The 20418-nt window shown below is 41.5% G+C and overlaps 1 protein-coding gene across 1 annotated transcript in view; it reads right to left on the bottom strand.

Moving 5' to 3' along the window:
- Positions 1 to 101: 101 nt before the first annotated feature.
- The window catches only part of col5a2a (collagen, type V, alpha 2a), a 43611-nt gene continuing 23294 nt past the window's right edge, over positions 102 to 20418 (bottom strand). The window contains exons 6-54 of the mRNA XM_085434589.1: positions 20154 to 20207; positions 19177 to 19269; positions 19013 to 19084; positions 16179 to 16223; positions 16035 to 16088; positions 15826 to 15879; positions 15296 to 15349; positions 15153 to 15206; positions 14905 to 14958; positions 14767 to 14811; positions 14425 to 14478; positions 14290 to 14334; positions 13897 to 13950; positions 13695 to 13793; positions 13558 to 13602; positions 13374 to 13472; positions 13193 to 13246; positions 12987 to 13094; positions 12728 to 12781; positions 12494 to 12592; positions 12335 to 12388; positions 12133 to 12231; positions 11983 to 12036; positions 11536 to 11589; positions 11384 to 11437; positions 11212 to 11265; positions 10701 to 10745; positions 10519 to 10617; positions 10322 to 10429; positions 10140 to 10193; positions 9854 to 9907; positions 9629 to 9682; positions 9466 to 9519; positions 9254 to 9361; positions 8975 to 9028; positions 8825 to 8878; positions 7243 to 7404; positions 6972 to 7079; positions 6745 to 6852; positions 6594 to 6647; positions 5775 to 5882; positions 5513 to 5566; positions 5232 to 5339; positions 4689 to 4742; positions 4473 to 4580; positions 3972 to 4278; positions 2009 to 2190; positions 1670 to 1912; positions 102 to 1325 (exon numbers count right to left, since the gene is read on the bottom strand). Coding sequence (XP_085290715.1) covers positions 1179 to 1325; positions 1670 to 1912; positions 2009 to 2190; positions 3972 to 4278; positions 4473 to 4580; positions 4689 to 4742; positions 5232 to 5339; positions 5513 to 5566; positions 5775 to 5882; positions 6594 to 6647; positions 6745 to 6852; positions 6972 to 7079; positions 7243 to 7404; positions 8825 to 8878; positions 8975 to 9028; positions 9254 to 9361; positions 9466 to 9519; positions 9629 to 9682; positions 9854 to 9907; positions 10140 to 10193; positions 10322 to 10429; positions 10519 to 10617; positions 10701 to 10745; positions 11212 to 11265; positions 11384 to 11437; positions 11536 to 11589; positions 11983 to 12036; positions 12133 to 12231; positions 12335 to 12388; positions 12494 to 12592; positions 12728 to 12781; positions 12987 to 13094; positions 13193 to 13246; positions 13374 to 13472; positions 13558 to 13602; positions 13695 to 13793; positions 13897 to 13950; positions 14290 to 14334; positions 14425 to 14478; positions 14767 to 14811; positions 14905 to 14958; positions 15153 to 15206; positions 15296 to 15349; positions 15826 to 15879; positions 16035 to 16088; positions 16179 to 16223; positions 19013 to 19084; positions 19177 to 19269; positions 20154 to 20207 — 4086 coding nt within the window. The 3' untranslated portion in view covers positions 102 to 1178. The remainder of the gene's footprint in view (positions 1326 to 1669; positions 1913 to 2008; positions 2191 to 3971; positions 4279 to 4472; positions 4581 to 4688; positions 4743 to 5231; positions 5340 to 5512; positions 5567 to 5774; positions 5883 to 6593; positions 6648 to 6744; positions 6853 to 6971; positions 7080 to 7242; positions 7405 to 8824; positions 8879 to 8974; positions 9029 to 9253; positions 9362 to 9465; positions 9520 to 9628; positions 9683 to 9853; positions 9908 to 10139; positions 10194 to 10321; positions 10430 to 10518; positions 10618 to 10700; positions 10746 to 11211; positions 11266 to 11383; positions 11438 to 11535; positions 11590 to 11982; positions 12037 to 12132; positions 12232 to 12334; positions 12389 to 12493; positions 12593 to 12727; positions 12782 to 12986; positions 13095 to 13192; positions 13247 to 13373; positions 13473 to 13557; positions 13603 to 13694; positions 13794 to 13896; positions 13951 to 14289; positions 14335 to 14424; positions 14479 to 14766; positions 14812 to 14904; positions 14959 to 15152; positions 15207 to 15295; positions 15350 to 15825; positions 15880 to 16034; positions 16089 to 16178; positions 16224 to 19012; positions 19085 to 19176; positions 19270 to 20153; positions 20208 to 20418) is intronic.

Below are 20418 nucleotides of genomic sequence, written 5' to 3'. Positions count from 1 at the left end.
GAAAACTTTGTGTAAAAAGTAAATTAAACTAAATATGAATTTAGGTGCAAAACTGGCCAACGCAAAGAGCCTAACTATACCTGAATCAATATGACAAGAGCTTAGGGGGATTAACAAGCATTTAGTTTAATTTGTTGCATAGCAAAAAATAAAAATTAAAAATACAAAGCAAACAGGCACACTCAGCCGTCTTATTCTATAAAACTGAGTATTAAAAAAAAGGATTTCAAGAGCATATATGTCCAGGATACTTCAAAGGGGGAGCTGACATGCATAAAAATCGAATACTCTGTGCTACCTTTTAACTGTACCATAATTGTATAATTGAAGGGGGGGGGAAAAAGAATTACAAATCACCACACATCACTCACATGACACCTCATTCATCTCCCCATTGTTGACAGAGAGATCTTTATTGGCATCCCCAAACCCTGCCCTGTACCGCGCAGCTGGGAGAAGATCACAACGGTCACACTACTTACAAAACAGCACCTGTGTGAAACAAAAGATTTACATGTAGTGTCATGGTGTTCTCAGTTCCGGTGACGAGGTAGCTAACACTGAGTGACTGACAGTCTTCATGCGTCTTTAATGTTCTACATGGTTGGTACAGAGTTTTGAGTAACTAGATACAGACATCGGTTCATCAGAACTCTCATGAGAAAATACCTGCGCCAGCGAACGCATAAGCGGCTGTATTTGTTTCCTCAATAGCACCACAAAGATGTTTTATATTCAGACAATGAAGTAAAAAAACAAAAAGAAAACAGAGAAGTCTCTAAAAAAATTAGTAGTGGTGGGACATACGTCGTAGTTTCAGTGGAAACGTTCTGGGCTTACGAACAGCAGTCATAATAACAGTTTAAAGCTTCTATGTTCTTTGGCGAAATTAAAGGGTAAGATCTTTGGACCTCGAAAATGCACAAAGCTTGAAGTCAAACATACACAAGACGACAGAGGAATGATTCTGATTTTTTTTTTTTTTTTAAACCAATTTTTCATGTAAATTCCAAAACAAATCTTTGCCGTCTTGAACTGGGTCGAAAGGCACAATAAATATCTCGCCACAGGGCCACAACAGTCCTCGGTACTCGTATGTACAACGTGGCTGATCGCATCAGCTGTCAGTTCAACAGTCTCGGGATTCTCCTCGACACTTCCCTTCCCTGCTGACGCCTTTACAAGAAGCACACGGGCCCGATGTCGACGCCGAACTCTTGATCCCGGCCGCCAATGTCCACGGGGGCAATATCCACAATGGGAAGTCTTGCTGTTTTCTGTGTCCTGTACTCAAACACGGTCTTGCCCCAGTTGCCATTTGCTTGCTGTTAAAGAGATAAAAACACAGGTTCGTCAGTGAACTCTGTGAAGAGAAAGGCTTTCAAATCCTGAAATACATCTAATTCCTCAGTTTGTTCCCTAAGCACACTGTTCATTTTGTGTTCGTGTTCATGCACATACACTCACCTCCTGCTATAAATTAAGCTGAAAAACTCAATTTGTATCAACCCTGATAGAATCTGTTAGAAACTGCTGCCTACTTTCACACCCAGCAGACACCAAGCATCATTATGATTTGACTGATGAAGACCTGTCCAGTATTAACTCACTACTCAATCTTCATTGTCAGGCATGTGTTGAACTACAACAGTTGAAACGCTGGACTTACTGTGCAGGAGTCCTCCACCACTGTGTATCTGAACCGGTTGTTTCCCTCTGCTTTGAGCTCTAGGTCGTTGGAGCCTTTGAGGATCACGGCTTTCTTTAAGTTGCCCGTCTTGTCATCCATGTAGCCCACAGAGTTCTTGCAGTGGTACGTGATGGTCTGGGAAACCTCTTTGGACAGCAGGCGGATGAAGGTCATCTGCACTGCGACAGTGTTTGATGGCTGATCTTTGTTGCCATAAGCAAACTAAAAGCACAAATTTGTACAACATGTTAAGTTCTGGATTGATTTAAAAATGCTCTCACACACACAGACACACACAACTAGTGTGTAGCTGCTCACATGTGTTCCGCTGTTCATGTCGGCTCCAAACCACACAGGCTTGTTCCTGGAGGAGGTCCACCACACTTTACGAGGTATGCTGGATGGGTTGGCAGAGATGCAGGTCTCTCCAGTGTCCATGTTGCAGTGCACTTGAATGGCATCCTCTGCACTGCCTTGGTTTGGATCCACCCAGTACTCACCTACATCACAAAATGGAAGCATTGAAATAAATTGCACTTCCAGAAGTAGGGATATACTAAGTCAGTGTCTACATGAACGGACCCCTGGGGCTAACAATTGGTATTAAAGGCACATATCTGTTTCCTTGAGCACTTAAAGGGTACATACAAGCTCCCAAGCTGTAAATGGTACCATTTACAGCTTGGTATATACCATAGGTATATACCATTTCCTCAAGTTTTTAGGATGACTGTATGCAATTGGCCTCCTTGGAGACAGACCTCTGCTATAAATTCTGGGTGACTTCCTTCCCGAGTTATTGGGTTCTCAAGATTTTCTTAAAACTTGAGGTCACGGAGATTCAAACTGTCCAAGGTTTTAGTAGATGCAACTACAGTATCAATTTGAAAATCCTAAGTCGCCTGTTCTTGAGTTATCACATTCACACGTGTCCTGCTTCCTTATTCACAAGGGGTCATCACAGCATGTTTGATCTGGCAGACTTTTTACACCAAATACCCTTCCTGATGCACCCCCGGATGGATTTGTGTCCCCTCCTGGGATCAAACTGTGGATCTTTCTCTTGTTAGGCGCATTATATTTCATTATATCCCAGCTGGACTATTGTAACTCCTTATACGCTGGAGTCAGCCAGACCTGCCTGGCAAGGCTGCAGTTGGTCCAGAATGCTGCAGCTCGTCTTCTGACACATACTAAAAGATGTGAACACATTTCCCCGGTACTTGCCTCCCTTCATTGGCTCCCTGTCCGCTTCAGAATTAATTTTAAAATTTTATTGTTGACCTACAAAGCCCTGAATGGACAGGCTCCCGGGTATTTGTCTGACCTCTTGCAGACTTATACCCCCCTTAGATCTCTTAGATCAAGTGATCTTTTGCTTTTAGCTGTACCAAGGTCGAGGCTGGTTCATAGAGGTGATCAAGCATTTGCAGTCGTAGCGCCTAAGCTGTGGAATAATTTACCCCTATACATCAGACAGGCTCATACTGTCAGTCTTTTTAAATCTTATCTTAAAACGCATTTTTATTTACTGGCTTTTAATACAGCATGAGAGTTATTTGTTAATTCATATTTTTTGGTGTTTGCTTTTAATACTCGAAGTTGTTTTATTATGCATGTTGTATTCTTGTACAGCACTTTGGTCAACGCTCCTGTTGTAATTAAATGTGCTATATAAATAATTAAACTATTAACTATTAGACTATATGTGTATAAAACTATACTCGGGAGCCTTGACATTACATGCAAGCAACTTTAGTTTGTGTGTCAATATTTACATCACCAAATGGAAAAACGCTGCAAATACACACAAAACACTATAAAGTGAGGAAAAAAACATCTTACAAAGCGCAAACAAGTGTTTCTGGGGACGTGATGGAAACCAAAACATGTGAAGGCTCACACTGAGACATAAACGAAGAGGAGGGTTCATCAGTGTTGTGAGCTGGAAAAAGTGTGGAGCTAAAACATGATTTAATCACCATTCATAAAATGCTGTGGCTACATGTTTGCTATTAGCCATTTATTTTTTAGCTTGTCATTTCCGCTTCTGCTCTATCACGTTATCATTTCCTAAAAAAAAAAAGATTTGTTTCATGATTTTTAAAATTTCTTGTTTTTAGATTTTGCAGGTTTTTTAATTCCTGTTGTGTTTTTGCAGCATTTTCCTATTTGCTGGTGTTTTCCTAAGTTGCAGTGTATTTGACCTCTCAAGGCCACCATAGAAAAAAATTTACATTCTAATAAAGTCAAATCTGTTTAAATGTCTCCCCTCACTCACCGCTCTTCTTCATGGGGTAGCACCTCTTGAGGTCGTCACAGGTCCTGGCAGGATGTTTCTTGCTGCCATCTGGGCTCTTCATGTTGTCGATCTGGCTCTTGAGGGCTTTCAGGGTGGCTTGAACACCGGGGTCGACGGGCACTATGGTGGAGGCATTGCTGTTGGGCAGAGCTTCGTCCTCGCTGAACTCAGGAGGAGGTGGCCCAGAGTCGTAATCCTGGGGGCCGCCGAATAGGTCATCCACAGCTGCCATGGGACGTCCGGGAGGGCCTGGAGGACCTGCGGGTCCGGGTTCTCCGGGAGGGCCCTGCGGGTTTTGGAATAGTAGTGTGAAGACTGTACTCTTTGGGGGTTTTATTTACACATTGAAATTTTGCCCATCCCCTATTCCCTATGTACCAAACATCTGTTGAAAAGATGTTCTGCATTTTAACAAACATTCTCATCTGGCTCCTTTTTATGAGCTTTGCACACACTTTTTGCTGCGTAATGAGACAATACCTCTGGTCCAACTTCTCCTGTGATCCCACGAGTTCCTGGAGGTCCCATTGGTCCAGGCAGTCCTATGTATCCTTCTTTTCCAGGAGGCCCGATAGGTCCAGGAGGTCCCTAAATCATAAGGAACCGTTAGCCTCAAATATGAGAAATTAATTCCAAAGTTATAGCTGATATGAAGATTATTCTCTTCCTCAACACGAATGAATCGGTGGCAATTACCCTCGGTCCACTGGGTCCAACAATTCCTGGAGCTCCCTGCTCACCAGTTGTGCCCTAAAAGCAATAAATCAAATTTATTAGTCTGTTTAATGCACTTTAACTCGATGAACACAACCTATTGATGATACTCAAGTGGGAAAACTCAGCTAATGGTACCATTTGTTTTGTTCAGCTGAATTTCTGTGAAACAAAGTGTCCACTTTAGGGCACTGCCAAGAGTAAAGTAAATACACTAATCTAGCTTATAGCTGTCAGTAACTGGGTCATGAGGGGTGGGTTGATGGGATAATGACAGACAACATTGTTAGCAAAAAACGGAAATGAAGCTGCACTCATTTACAAGCGCTGCATTAAAATGAAAGAGAATTATGTTCAAATAAAAAAATTAAAGATCCTTTTGATCACTGTCTGATTTGCATTTCAGAGCGCGGTTGGCAAAGGTGGAATAACAGAAGAATACTCCACTGTACTGTATGCAGTAGGTTGGAAAGCCTCTGAGATGAAGCAGAAGTCATCAGAGTCAACATTATCATTTTTACTTACTGGAGGTCCGGGGAGACCCTGCAAACCAGTGAAGCCTCTGTGTCCCTTCTGGCCTCTCTCTCCATGGTCACCCAGGTCACCCTTATCTCCTCTCGGCCCTTGGGGTCCCTGAGTTATAAAAGATTTAGGGTATTTCATAATTACGGTCATGAAATGATGAAGATTGCTTTTACTGCTGTTCTGCACTGAGATCCGAATGAATGTTCATTGAAAGCTATCTGAAAAGGTAATTTACTTTCATAAAACAGATAGTTTCACATAACCACAAGCTGAAGACTCACCACTAATCCTCTCTTTCCAGCTGAGCCAGGTGGTCCAGGAGGTCCTCTTGAGCCCTGAAAACGAGCAAAATCATTAGAAAGCCCTCAGGGAACACAGACCTCTGCAAACACTGAGTCCATCCAGCCTTCTTGTACTGAAACACATTATTCAGTTACTATTAAGGGTTTCAATTAAATCTGCCTCCAGAATGTCCTCATGTGCCCTCGGTACATCTGTTAATACACCCTGCACATGAACAGAAAAAAAACAAAAACCACTTACAGGCTCTCCTCTCCTTCCAGCATCACCTGGGGCACCAACAGGACCGGGAGGTCCAGGAAGTCCCTGAGGACCAACCAAGCCTTCTGGACCAGGATCTCCTCGGTCTCCCTGGAAATTTAAAAAAGTAAGTAAGTGTTAGCTACCTGCAACATCTTTATTTTTTCCCTTTTTCTAATCAATTTTTTTTATTTTATTTCTTATCTAGAAAAAAAATCAAATTTTGGCATTGCTCACCAAAGTTTAGCTGTCATCATCAAAACATTCACAAACAACCCTGGTTAAAAATACATTTCTTCATTTGCAGACACAATAAAAAAACACCAAATTAAGCAATAATTCAAGAGGAACCAAGAGCAAAAAATACAAGTTTGTGTCGATTCCCAACAAACAGAAAAGAGGAATCAAGCACTTCACAGGTCTTGTCGCCCAAGTCAGAATATTTTCCTCATTTTCTAATGGTAAACTAATATTGTAACTAATGTTTTTATATTCAATCCTTCCTAAAATAACATCTTTTTCTATTCGTAACATCAGGTTTAGACCAAACTTCAGATCAGTCTTTTCAAACGCTAATATTTTTGCCATTTCAACAGTCCATTTTTGGATTGCTGGTACCTCCTCAGGTTCTTTGTCTCCAGGAAACACACAGATCCTTCAAGACCTTTGCCTACGCTGGAGAGGATAGTTTGGAATACCTGTGCATTCCATTCTAAGGTACAAGATCTTTTAAGACAAGAGTTATATCCCTCCAGCAACCTTAGATTAATATAAGATGAGCACTTTTTGCAATGTCATATTTTGATCCTTTCTGCATCTTACCCTTTGTCCAATAACACCATCCTTTCCTGGTGGGCCATCTGATCCTGCAGGACCCTGAGGACCAGACAAAGAAAAAAAACAAAAACAGAACATTTAGACAGCTTTGCTAGCGTTAGTTGGGAACCACAAACACTTTAAAACATGCACTTACATCTGGACCAGGATCACCACGAGGTCCATTAGCACCAGGAACACCGACTGGACCTGGAGGGCCTTTATCTCCAGGTGCTCCTGTTGAGCCCTGCTTTCCTGGGGGACCCTAAAAAAAGAAAACAGAAAAGTCACAATACAATATAAAGAACACGAATGTCAAGTTTAGACTTTTAAGCTAGTAAATAACAAAGCTGGTACACAGCAGATATCGGATTTGATACCAACCGCTGGTCCTGGGAGACCTGGTGGCCCACGCTCTCCTCTCTGACCAGGAAGACCTACAATGCCTCTCTGCCCTGTAGTTCCAGCTGGGCCTGGAGGACCATTAGGACCCTAAAGCAGACAACATTAAATTAAATTCTCTTAAAGGCAAACAGAAGAACAAGCAACAAGGTATTTCTAAAAAAAATGTATGAGCTGGGGCGATTAAAAAAATATTTAAATAAATCAAGTTTTTTATTAAAATTGTGACAAACAAAAATAAAATTGACTTTACCGTAGGGCCATCCTCTCCAGAGTCCCCTTTGTCTCCTGGGCTACCTGGTGATCCTGGAGGTCCACGTTCTCCTTGTCGTCCAGGGGGTCCATGATCTCCACGAAGTCCAGGAGGACCCTCTTTTCCTGGAGGTCCCAGGGGTCCTGCTTCTCCTAAAGGACCCTAATAAGACGGGTTACAGTCACAAATATTTTCATGTGGTTGAAAGCATCAAATGCACTTTTTCATGGGACGTGTTGTGCTACAATACGTAAAAGCAAAAAAAGTTTATCCCTGATCCAAGTGGTCACTGAAAACCTTAAAAAGGAAAAAAAATTCCAACACATAGAGAAGAAATTTCAGATGAATACTTTTCTCTTTAGAAAACAAAACAAAATCCTAGAGGTGCATATCTTGTATATTTTTGTAATCTCTATAATTAGTAGACAGAAATTAGTAGTTATAATATTTAACTCTTTCCTCTGTTATTTGAGTGCTGTTCAGTTTTAACTACAATGGTGATGTGATACCTAGACAGTAGGAAAACAAAGCCGGTAAAGTTATTTGTATCATTTCACACAGCCTTAGCTGATTCTGTTGTTTGACACACGTTTGACCCAGGTGATGAAACCAGCAGGACAATCTCAAGCTGGACATCCCCAGCTCCTTTAAACATGCACAAAGGCTGCATTATGTATTCAGTGAAGAAAGTAAAAAGTTTAAATAAAACTTTTTTTGTCAGGTTCACCATATTGGTGCCGATAGTTTAAAGAGACTTTTGAAACAAGGATCCAGACTTATTGTAAAGCATTATGTCATAGTGACCAAAATTCACAGCATTTAGCCATTCTGTGTGCCATGCCTTCATTTACTTCATCTTTGTCAGCAGGGCCATCTGAGGAAAACAAATGTTGCTCTGTATGTTGGTACAGATAAAAAAGAAATGCAAGGGGTGGGGAAGTGGGTTAACAGATGAAGGACACGGCAAGAGGGGGATGGAAATGTGTGTATGGATCATATCCTGCCACCAGTTTTGTGATCTTTTCTGGCCTGTTTTTTCTTTCTTTACAAATATTAAAGAATTGATCACAGAAAAGAATAATGATGCCTTAACGTACAAATTTCAGAGGGTCAATACAACACATACAACACAGAGTAGATGCATGACTAATATGAGACTATAAAGGAGTTATCTACTATCTATTGTAAGGTCTTTACCTTACAATATAAAGTGCCTTGAGGTAACTGTTGTTGAGATTTGGCTTTATATAAATCACACTGAAATGAATTCAACTTGTTATACAGACAAGAATGCTTAATGAGGGAATGATGGTGTCCTTTTTGAAATGACAGGGAAGGAGACAGATAGCTGTTTTTGCCTTTTTCGAAACTTGACTTAGGTATAATATACAAAGGTAGAATTTTAGATTTTTTTTTATTGTGTCAGCATTTATTTTGATTTGCAAACTATTTCAGTAAAGTAATTTATTTACATAAACGGGTGATTGTGCATCATCTTTGGTGGTTTAACATTTGTAACCCATACATTTTTATTTTTCTTTCACGACCTTGTATTCAAACCCTAACTTGGGGCAGTACTTACAGGTGGGCCAGGGGGTCCAACCCTTCCTGCAGATCCAGGGAAACCAGTGGGGCCCTGCAAAAAAAGGAAAAAAGAAGTGGTTTGAACAGCAACAGAAAATAACATAGTGTTTTGAAATGTACTTATAATTGTAGGATCAATGGATCTTACCGGTGCTCCCTGTGTTCCTCTTCCTCCTTTCAGGCCAGCAACACCAACTGGCCCCTACAAAAAATTATATCAACATTTAACTAGAACATAATCTCTCAGTGCACGCATGCAGGAAATGTGTGCAACTGAGAGATTCTGTTCTAATGAGGAGCAAGCAGGAAGTGAAAGCTCACTTATTTAGAACTCGCAGCCAAACTGGATTAACTAAATGTATAGCAATAAATAAGTGGTTTTGGAAATAAAAATGTGTCAGAACAACTACATTATTTTGCAACTCACGGGAGGTCCATGGGCACCAGCCAAGCCCTGTGGCCCAGGAGACCCTGCATCTCCTTTCTGGCCTTGCTCTCCAGGCTCTCCTTTTACTCCAGGTTGGCCATCAGGACCCTGTGAGGTGTAAATGATATTAGCAGAGATGCTTTTCCTCCTTTATCTCCTGTGGCATTGTCAAAGGCATGCATATATTTAGCAAAGTGTTTCAGTGTACTTACAGGGGGGCCAGAAAATCCAACAGCACCAATAGGACCAGGGTCACCTCTCGACCCCTGCACCACAAGATAAATGTTTGTATTACTTTGTAATGAGCTGCCTTGTTTCAGCACAATAAAGCAATACTTAATGTGTAAGATGCAAACACTGGTGAGGTGTACCCACAGGTGTTCCCCTGGATCCTGGTGGTCCAGACGGTCCTTTGGGTCCAGGTTCTCCCTGTAAAGAAGCCACAGGTTTATTGCAATAATTTGGATAAGAATTTATTGAGAATCCAGTATTTTTATTGGTGTAAAAGCAGCATGGGGCAAAGAGTTTCCTTCCCAGAACAGTGGGCCTACTGCTGTCAAACTGCTTTTGTGCTTTATGTGTGTTTCATAAGGACTCTACCTTCTCACCACTGGGTCCTGCAGGTCCTGATGGTCCAATGGGACCTGGTGCTCCCTGTTGACAGGAAAGAAATGTGGTTGGGGATCTTTGCTCATCACCATCACTCATCATTAACATAAACTTGTGCAGTCACGTCAGCAAACAGATTTCGTTCAACAAGCATTGACAAGTCTTAAGCTTGTATGGGTACAGCTTTAGTTTTGGCTTACGCTCCTGTCACACTCCTTTGTTCACAGGTGAGCTGAGACTAAATGTGTTTGCAGCAAGTCAAAGATGCTTCACTTACTCTTGCACCATCATTCCCAGCTGTCCCTTCAGATCCTTTCTCACCAATTGCTCCCTGAACAAACACAATAAATGAAAAAGTTTTGTAACCACTTTAAAGAGGAATGTAGTCATGAAAAAAACTAAGGCTAAAAGCACTGCAAAAGACTACTACAATTTTTGCAAAGATGATCACATACTTACTCTTTCACCTTTGGGACCAGGAGGACCAGAGATGCCCCTCTCTCCTGGCATTCCCTGAAGACCTGGAGGACCCACGTCACCTAAAGCACCGGTGGGACCAGGGCTACCCTTCAGTGACAAGCATCAAGGTTAATACGAGTTGGCCCAAACTACTCCAGACTTGTGAGTTATACATTGATTATGGTGTATAACAATACCTTTGGCCCATCTGGACCAGGTGCACCAGGAATTCCTTTAGGTCCCTGCAGACCTGTTGGACCCAGTTCTCCTCTCTCCCCAGGAATTCCACGCTCTCCCTAGAAAAAACAAATATGACCAGTTGAGTCTCAGATAGTCAAACTCCAGCTTGGACTGGTTGGAATCAATGCAGTTCACCTACCCTCGGTCCAATCTGACCCACAGGACCAAGTTCTCCAGGAATACCCTGAAAGAAAAAAGCTACATTTTTAATGCTCAGTCCAAAAGAGACATGAAATTTAAATTCATCCAAGACCTTTTGCAATAATAATTTAGTATTGGATATAACTCAAGGCTACTTGGGGTGGCTCTAGCTCAGGTGGCAGAGCAGGTCAGCCACTAATCAGAAGGTCGGTGGTTCGATCCCAGGCTGCCTCCTGGCTGCATGCCAAATATCCTTGGGCAAGATACTAACCCCATGTTTGCCTACTGGTGGTGGTCAGAGGGCCCGGTGGCGCCTGTGTCCGGCAGCCTCGCCTCTGTCAGTGCGCCCCAGGGCAGCTGTGGCTACAATGTAGCTTGCCATCGCCAGTGTGTGAATGGGTGAATGACTGAATGTAGTGTAAAGCGCTTCGGGGTGCTATGGACTAGAAAAGCGCTATACAAATGCAGGCCATTTACCATTTTACTTTCATAGTTTTTGTTGGACTCACTTGGTCACCTGGTTTCCCAGACTCTCCAGGAGGCCCTTGATTTCCAGGCAAACCCTAAGAACACACAAAAAAAGATATTTTTCAGAAATTATTTAGAACCAGAAGTAATCCAACTCCATGAACTGTTTTAAAACTTTCTGTCCTTTTACAGTGCCTCAAAAACATTACACACCGGGAAGCCATTTTCACCTGGAGGTCCCTGCTCTCCTCTGTCTCCTGCAACACCCTGTTAGAGGACAAACACTTCTATGTAATCAACAGCAATAATAAGAAAAAAAAAGGACTTAGCAAAAAGTTTTTAAAAAATAGTAATCCGACACTTACAGGTGGGCCAGGGGGTCCTGCAGGCCCAACCTCTCCATCTTTTCCTGGAGGACCCTGTGGACAAAGTCACACTTATAAATCCTGCCGATTACACACCTGATGGGGATCCACTCCTTCATCTCCTAGCAGCCTGCGTTCGGTTTAGGTTGATTGCATTAATAATGACTTCTGTGCTCATGAAAGATCTAATAAATCCAAGTATATATATTTTTTATCAATTCCTGAAAACAACAAAAACATTTTTTAACTGTTTATCATTAATGCTGACATATCATCCTGCTACTCACTGAAAGTTATTTCGGGGTCCTTCCCTTTCTGCCATATAATCAAAAAGGTAAGTGCACAAGGCCCCAAGTACAACTTTTTGACTGTAATAAGTCTAAAACTAATCATAGAGCACTTTTTGTTGCCGTACTTCAGCACTTGTGCACTCAAAATAGTACTCACTCTTTGACCTGGCACTCCTGCAGATCCCTGTTCCCCCGTCTTTCCTGGGTCACCCTTTAAGAGTAAAATATATTGAATTAGAGACAGAACATGACGTTACTAGACTGACTTGACTATTAGGGCACAGCTTCAGAGACGCTGCAGCCTTACACTGAAGCCCTTGGGGCCTGGGACTCCCATGGTTCCTGCAGGCCCTCTGTTTCCAATGGGCCCTGTAGGACCGGGGCGACCATCTTCACCTGGGGCACCCTTGAAATGACACAAACCGACACTGGTTATTTATCATAATTTTAAAGAAAACTCCAGTACGTGCGATTCAAACACATTAAAATATACAAATACTCAGAATTACCAGTGGTCCTGGTTTTCCCTCTGCACCTTGAACTCCGGGGGTCCCAGTAAGACCCTGTGGAAAAAGTTTTAAAACATAAGGATAGGAAGCTAGAGCAATAAAGAGAAACTTTCGGAAATACTGTAGCTCAAAAAGGAAAATGCCAAGTTCTTGTGTTACCCTTGCACCTGGTAGACCAGGTTCTCCTGTGCGCCCTAGGTCTCCTAGAGAACCTTTTGGTCCTGGTGGGCCTGATATTCCACGATCTCCTTGAGCACCCTTTTGACAAAACAAAATTGCTGATTAAAGCAAGTAAACAAGCGGTAAACAAAAGGTTAACCAGTAAATAAAGTGTTCAGAGCACAAATGTAATCATTATGTATATATAGCATGATTTATGGTAACAAACTGTACCTTTGGTCCCGGCAGCCCATCTGCACCAGGGAATCCTCTGTTTCCAGGAGATCCCTGAAAGAGAAGTGATGATTTAATATGTGCATATTAAACCACATCAGTAAAGTGAAGAATCCCAGAAACTATAATTTAATGTGCCTTTAATTCTGACTTCCCAAACTGCAAAGTTGTGTGAACAAATTACTGAGCTGACTCCTGCCCTGGAAGAGGAACTACGTGAAAGGTGAGTGTTAGAGTAGGAAGCAGAATCCAGGCTTACTCTTTCACCGACAGGACCAGGAGGCCCAACAGAGCCGGGATCTCCACGTAGTCCTCGCTTTCCTTCCTCACCTTGAGGTCCGATCACTCCCTGGGAACCAGGCGGACCCTAGAAAATCAACACATGGAACAAGAAGACTGAGTAAGAGGCAAGTCTGGATTTATAATGCAATCTGCATCAGTTTGACTATTTGATCTGAATCTTACCGGTTCCCCTTTAGGTCCAGCTTCTCCTTTAAATCCCCCAACACCAACATCTCCCTTTGACACAGAAATGCAAAAATGTGAGTCTCCTGCACATAAAGCGATAGCTTACTGTTCATTAAGCATTTACAAAATCTCTGGCAGTTAAAAGCAAGAATTCAGTTCAAACTCTGAGGCCTTTTACCAGTTGTCCTTTGATCCCAGGTTGACCAGTGCTTCCCTGAGGTCCTGGTGGGCCACGGGGCCCAAGATGGCCGCCTGAACCTTGCGGACCAACAGTACCCTGTAAGAAATTAAAACGTGTTTCTTTTTGTGACTTCACTTAGTCTTAATAATAACAAGCCTGGAGTAAATAAGTGTTAACTTACAACTGGTCCTTTGGAACCTGGGCCTCCATCTGTTCCCATGGGCCCCTGTGAACATAGAAACTCTCTAATTAGAAAATTAAATCAATGCGCAAAAGTGAAAGTGTGGCGTGTAAGTATGGACAAAGTAAGAAATTAACCCTGATGCCAATGGGGCCAGGTCTCCCCTGATGACCGGTCTCTCCTCTCTGTCCTTGTGCCCCCTCTGGACCTCGGACACCTGTGGGGCCAGGCTGTCCCTGTGGAAAACAAAAGCCAAGAACAATTAATATAAACAATAAAAGTGATATGTTTGGCTTTGAAAGCATAAAAGAGCAAATAGCTATGTTCTTTGTTACTTACCTTCATACCTGGGGCCCCTGGATATCCAGGTGATCCACTGAGACCCAAGGGGCCCTGTTAAGAAAGAGTATTGACAGTAGGATGTTACTGTAACTTCATCACCCAATTCACATCTAAAATTATGCAAACATAATGGTTGCTGACATACAACAGGGCACAGCAACCATGCAAGTATCACTACTTTTCTGTGTCCGTTATTGCTCATGTGGCTAGTTCACATATGTTTATTTGGAGTAACACATAAACATGTTTAAAATAAGACTGATGATTGCAACCCAAATATATTTTCCTCAGTTTAACCTAAGCATCTAATTTGGATTTCCAAAAAGTCATGCTAGCCTTTTTGGTGCACAGTAAACTCACAAAAGTAAAACACAGCATATTGCGACTTACCATCGGACCAGATTTCCCGATATTACCAGGAGGACCACGCTTACCCTGCAAGGTAAACATCAGTTTGGTTCAAAAGTCAGAGTAATATATACACATATACACATACACACACACAGGTGGTGTCATCGCCCTTACCGCTATACCACCTGGTCCAGGGCGTCCTCTCTCGCCCGGCATCCCTGCAGGACCCTGTTATCCACAGAGAGTGATAAATTACACCTACTTTTTATTTATGCAAAGGTTTAAGGTGAAAAGCTTTAGTTACAGGAAAGTGAATACATGTTTAGTTGATTCAAAATGAGAGCAGAATCCAAAAGCAGCCGACACTGAAGTCCACGCCTGCTTAAAAGAATAATAAACTGCATCATCTGCACGGGGCTGCTCCAGGCAATTTGTTACTGTCACTTGGTTTCTGAGCATTTACTGGCTCTGTGGAGACTGTAAAAACAAGCAACAGAAACTTTAAGAATAGCTTACCATAGGTCCAGGTGCTCCCATTGGACCGCTGGGCCCTGTGGCACCCTGCAAAAAGACACAAAACAAAGTGTTTAATGGGAACCATCTAATCCACCAGTGGCACAAACTGACAGACCGTCGATTTGACATCAGTTATACCTTGGATCCAACAGCTCCAGTTTCACCTTTTGGTCCAAGAGGTCCACTGTGGCCCTGTTAATAAGATAGAAAAAGACTCACATACTGTTTTATGTTGTGTATGCAGAGCTGGGCTAAGCACACTGACTTTACTCTTAAGGAAACATGGAGAAAGTGAATGACAGAGTTTAAAGCAAAGTGAAGTCAGTTCACTTCATCATCATACCACTGGTACTTGTTTTAAAGTGCTTCTAACAAGGATTACTCACTCTGTGACCCTTCAGGCCTGGAGGCCCAGGTGTTCCAGGAAATCCTCTAGGCCCCTAAAACCACAGTAGAACATTATTAGTTTTTTCTAATAATAATCATTTTAAAAAGCACAGGATTTAATTTTTATTAATTTAAAGCTTACTGCTGATCCAGGGAATCCAACTTCTCCACTATTTCCTGCTTTGCCTGATTCTCCCTGTGTGGGGAAATGACATTTTCACATTAGACTGTAAAACGTCTTTCTATGTTGGGTTCTGTGTTTCTGTTGGTGCTTCTAATGTGCTTGAGGTGTACCGTGTAAGACCTATAAACATCTAAAGTGACAGATTTTATTATTTTGTAATTTATCAAAGCATGTATACCTTTACAGGGGAACCATATTATTCATTTCCAACTCCACATTTTAATTTGTGCACTTTGCATGATTCAATTCCAAATGATCCTTATCAGTCTTCCTGCAGATTCTCAGTTCATTCTCTGTCATCGCCAGTTTATTTCCTTTCCTCTTTCTTTTAAGCCACCTTTTGTATAAATGGTGGCCACTCACCTTGCCCCCTTCTACTGAAATGATCAATTTCCGTAATAAAGTACAATCGTTTTTTTGTTTTTGTTTTTTTTAATTCTCTAAAGTTTCACAAGTCGAGGCAGACAAACATCTCAAAGCTAACTTACATCTTCACCTGGCTTCCCCGGAGGGCCCTCAGGTCCTCTCTGCCCTGGTGAACCCTGACAAACACAGATTGCAAACACTCAGCAACAGCCCATCATTCTGACAGCAAAATTTTCTCTAATGAGCAGCTTACCAAAAACAAAAAAATCAAATAACATTAAGTAAATGAAAATATAGGAACAGAGAAAATGCATGCTTGAAGTTAGAGTACCATATGTCCAGGATCACCAACATCTCCAGGAGATCCTTGTGGTCCAGCTTGACCCTTAAAATGAAGGATAAAACATTCAAAACAGGAAGAACTACTAAATAATAAATTGCCACTCCAGTATTAATAAAAATGTTGCAAACTTACAGGTGATCCATTCGGCCCAGGAGGTCCTCTTGCTCCGTTCTCTCCCTGAAACAAAGACAACGTCAGATCAGTTAAATGTGTTTTATTCAAAAACTATTAAGTTAATATATCTATTTATGTTCGTCTTTTTTGTTGCAGCAGTTAAAAATCAAGTGAATTACTTCCATTCACAGAGATACTTATGACACCTATGTGATAGTAGACACTCTGTGGGTGTGCACAGAAACAGTAGCTGTTTCTATAGCGAGATCATGCTGCTGTAAAGTCTTCTATATAATTTACTTACTGCAGATCTAAATATCATTTACATATATATCCTGCTAACTCATCTAAATGACCAAATGCAAATTAGGAGACACAAGCACACACTCATTTTTATTGTCATTATTTATTTAGGTATTTGCAACACTTAAGAAAATGAAAGTTAAACAAGACAAATATCTAACAGACATTAAGTGTTAAGAAATACAATAAAAAAATAACAAAGATATAAAATAATGAAATAGATTTGTTTCATTAACTGTTCAGGAAACACAAAAATGTGTGAAACCTCATAAAGTTGTAATCTTTATGTTTAATTAGCATAATGTTTTGGGAAGTAGTACTTAATTTACTTTGTTTATTAACTTACATATGAATTGGGTAATAACATTAGATAAAAGATTATAATTAGATAATAAATTATAACTTGTATCACAATAAAGAACAGGGGCTCATCTCAAAACCATTTGAAGTTACTGGGAGGCTTTCTAGTCAGGAGGTTTTACTCCTTCGGCCATCGATTCATACTTTTTCTAAAAATATCTGCAGTTATTGAAAAGCTTAGTTAAGAACAATATTTAGAAGAAAGCCCAGTTCAATTTGCTCCACATATTTGGACTTTTTTTTTTTTTTAAATCTTTTTCACAGAGTGAAGGCGCAGACAGTCCACAGAGAGCATGCTCAAATGAGATTCCCGCCAACTGACTTCCTGTTTGCTCACACGCAGGCATGGGATGTTCCAGGAGGCTGGGATTTCTTCCCTGAGCCCTTCACTGAGGAAGCGAACAACAGACCTGGAGGTGTGGGGTTAGTAAGCAGAGCAGGGGAAAAGCGGGGAAAAGGGACTCGCTGAGTGAGGTTGATAAGGGCAAGATTGTTTCTGATTGTTTCTGAGTGTTTCTGACACGGCAAAGCTCGTGGGCTGCTCCTGGGAGGGGGTGGTGAACACCTGCAGAGAGTGAGGCGAGAGAGTACTGGAAACAACCTGAGGCAGGGTGCATTACTGGATTTTAAACATTCAGGATCAGGAGACACAGAAGCAGCGGAGGTGCCTGCAGAGGAGGAGGAAACAGGAGGTGCTGCTGGTGAGGAAGAGAGAACGCCAGGATGCAACATGCTGCTGACATGAAGACTCAGAGAGGACCAGCTCCAGTTCTGTGCTCACCGTGTTTCTTCATCATCAACGTTTAACATGTTTAATCAGCTGCTGACTAGTCAACTGCACCCGAAATGTGAAGTAAATCAAAGCTCCACCATCGCATTGCACTGGTGCAGTGCAAAGTTTTGCAGACAGGTCTACTTAGTGTTGTGTTTGTTGAAGCCTGTCTGGAGGTAAGCGTATGTGAAGATCAAAGTGCGCTTCTGTTTGTGTTTGAGCTGTTAATAAATGGATTGCTTCTTATGGAATGTTTTTCTACTCCACTCTAGCACTCAAAGCACTTTATACAACATGCCTCATTCAGGCATTGATACAAGCGCTTCTTTTCTATATGCTTACTATCTGACATTCACACACATTCATACTGCAACGAATGCAGAGCAACTTGGGGTTCAGTATCTTGCTGTTATGGTTGTTCTCATGACTTTATTCTCTCTGCAAATAAGACAGAATCCATAGTGGACGTTATGGAAGTGAATGGCATCCCTATTGCTTCTCTTGATGTCGTTGCTGCAGAAGGAAACTGACCCCAATGCATCAACATAAATTAGCCCTAATCCACAAGTAAGTAACAGTAGCATTAGCTTGTTGTCTTCTCCTATTATTGGGATCAAAGTGGAGCATTACAGCAAAACGACAAACTGACATGGGGCAGACTTTAAATGATACAAAGACAATATGTGAACTCTGACCTTTCAGTATTGGCGTAAATGCAACGGTGAACAGTCAAAGTGCTTAATAAAATATGCACCATATGCATGTCTGGAAACGCTGAATAAAGTGACTAATGATCAACTTTTTGCCATAAGAAGGTTTATTTAATTAAACCTTTTAATGACTTTGAAGAGGCACTATTTCATAATTCAATGACAAAGTTTACAGCACACACATGCATTTTAACCACATCTTTTCATATCTTAATTCCTGCAGGTCACATTGTTTGGACAGGCTGCAAACCCAAAGTGAAAAGAAATTTCAAAAGTGGCTCTTTTCATTTTTCTTTTAGAAACTGCCAAAGACTGAACAAGAGGGAGATACAGAGTGAGACAGAAAAGACGAAGGAACTCACAGAAGATGTGGAACTGCAAAGTAATAGAGTTAATGAAAATATAACACCATTATTTAATTATATTTTATCCATAATTAGCAAAACATAGGAGCTTTATTGGAGCTTGGAGCTTTATTTAATTAAGTACTAGACGTATTAGGGAAACTCCAAGAAATGAGAACACCTGTTCTAGACTGGTGCCAAAGTTTTCTGCCAAAGCTTCAAGTGGGGAAAAAAAGTTATCCACTCAGGAACAAAGCTAATTTCTTGAGATAAATAGATGCGTCAGTTTGGTGCTTTTCAGCTGAAGGATTTAATTAAACATCCAGTTAAGGTCGGTCCATATTAGTGCTGTCATGCTCTTACCCTGGAGCCACTCAACATGGCCATGGGTCCTGTTTTTGAGTCAGTCACTCCAGCCATCTGGGCTCCCAGGCCCTGCAGGTAAAACACTGCAGGTTAGCTTACCATGTAAGGCTTGACACGGATGCCTGCAGTTTAAACTCTAGTGTTTCTGTTTATTGGCTCACCCCTGGGTGTGATGGATGCCCTGGAGGTCCTGGTTCACCAGGCTGACCTGGTATGCCAGGCTCGCCGTCAAAGCCCTGAGGGCCCCGTATTCCCTGGAGAGTAAACGAGAGAGAGAGTTTAATTTACTTTTTAAAAGGTATTTTTAAAACTGCTCACACTGATTTACACACATGTTGATTTATTCCTTTCAGCAGTGGGTTTCAGCTCTTATTTGGATTTTATTGTAAAGATGCAAATGAAGACCAATCAATTAGTTAGTAAAGCCAGAAGGTGTTCTAGAACATGTCACTGACTTCAATAAGAAAATAATAAAACAGATGTACCTAAACTTAATTTTCATTTGTTTATGAACTGCGAGCTGTAAAGCGTGTGCAACAGGAAAACCATTGGTTATGTATTAATAAATCACCAGCAAAATGCTGCCCTCAACTCTGCTGAAACTCCACCAAGCAGAGCACATTCATTCATCATGCTGCCACGTCTTTGCTTGCTAAGCACATCATAGATCAAATTTCCACATTACATCACTTTTTGACCGTTAGTCACTTGTCCTTGAACCGAATGGGCTTTAAGCTGAGTGAGTTAGTGAGGATCCATTCTCATGACCCAGTAATGAAAAAGCTCAAATGTCATGTGAATTATAGCGAAGTGGGTGTTTCAAACCGATAATACAGACATGACGTCCTTATTTATAGCTTGCATATGATGCAAGATGATAAATATTGTTAGTGTTGCCGTAGTCTAATGGAGAAAGACACAATAAAGTGATGGCGTTGTCTTGATTAAGGTAATAAATACTACTGTGGTTTGTTATTTTGTGCAAACCCACGTGTTCTCTAAAGGTCCTGCCAGAAAAAAATGAGGAAGGATGTGATGCTCTGGTAACAGGAAAAGGTCAGATTTTCTATCTTCCTATCTTCATGCTTTTTATATTCTGTTCTTAAGTTGTCTGTGAATGCTTGTTGATGTGACCTACAGGCCTTCCTTTGGGTCCGTGTGATCCTCTTTCTCCTGGTGAGCCGGGAGGTCCCTGTCAGAATAGACAAGAAGAATCAATAAAAAAAATCTGACCCTGACACTTCTGCAGTAACATCAAAACAATGAGCACGCTTGGCACGGCTTGAATTGCCACCGTGACCCAGCTGACTGGAGGCCTATCCTGCTGTGTAGACCTCCTTCTAAGGTGAAGTTATGCAGGATGCGGCTGTCCTCTCATGCCATCTAGTGTCAACTGTGGTGGA

This window comes from Copadichromis virginalis, linkage group LG16 (genome assembly GCF_057382275.1).
Source record: "Copadichromis virginalis isolate Kocher_CV1m ecotype Utaka linkage group LG16, C_Virginalis_male_GT1.1, whole genome shotgun sequence".
Classification (NCBI taxonomy): domain Eukaryota; kingdom Metazoa; phylum Chordata; class Actinopteri; order Cichliformes; family Cichlidae; genus Copadichromis; species Copadichromis virginalis.
The sequence above is the reverse complement of the archived record's forward strand: the minus strand, read 5'-3'. Positions and strand labels throughout refer to the sequence as shown.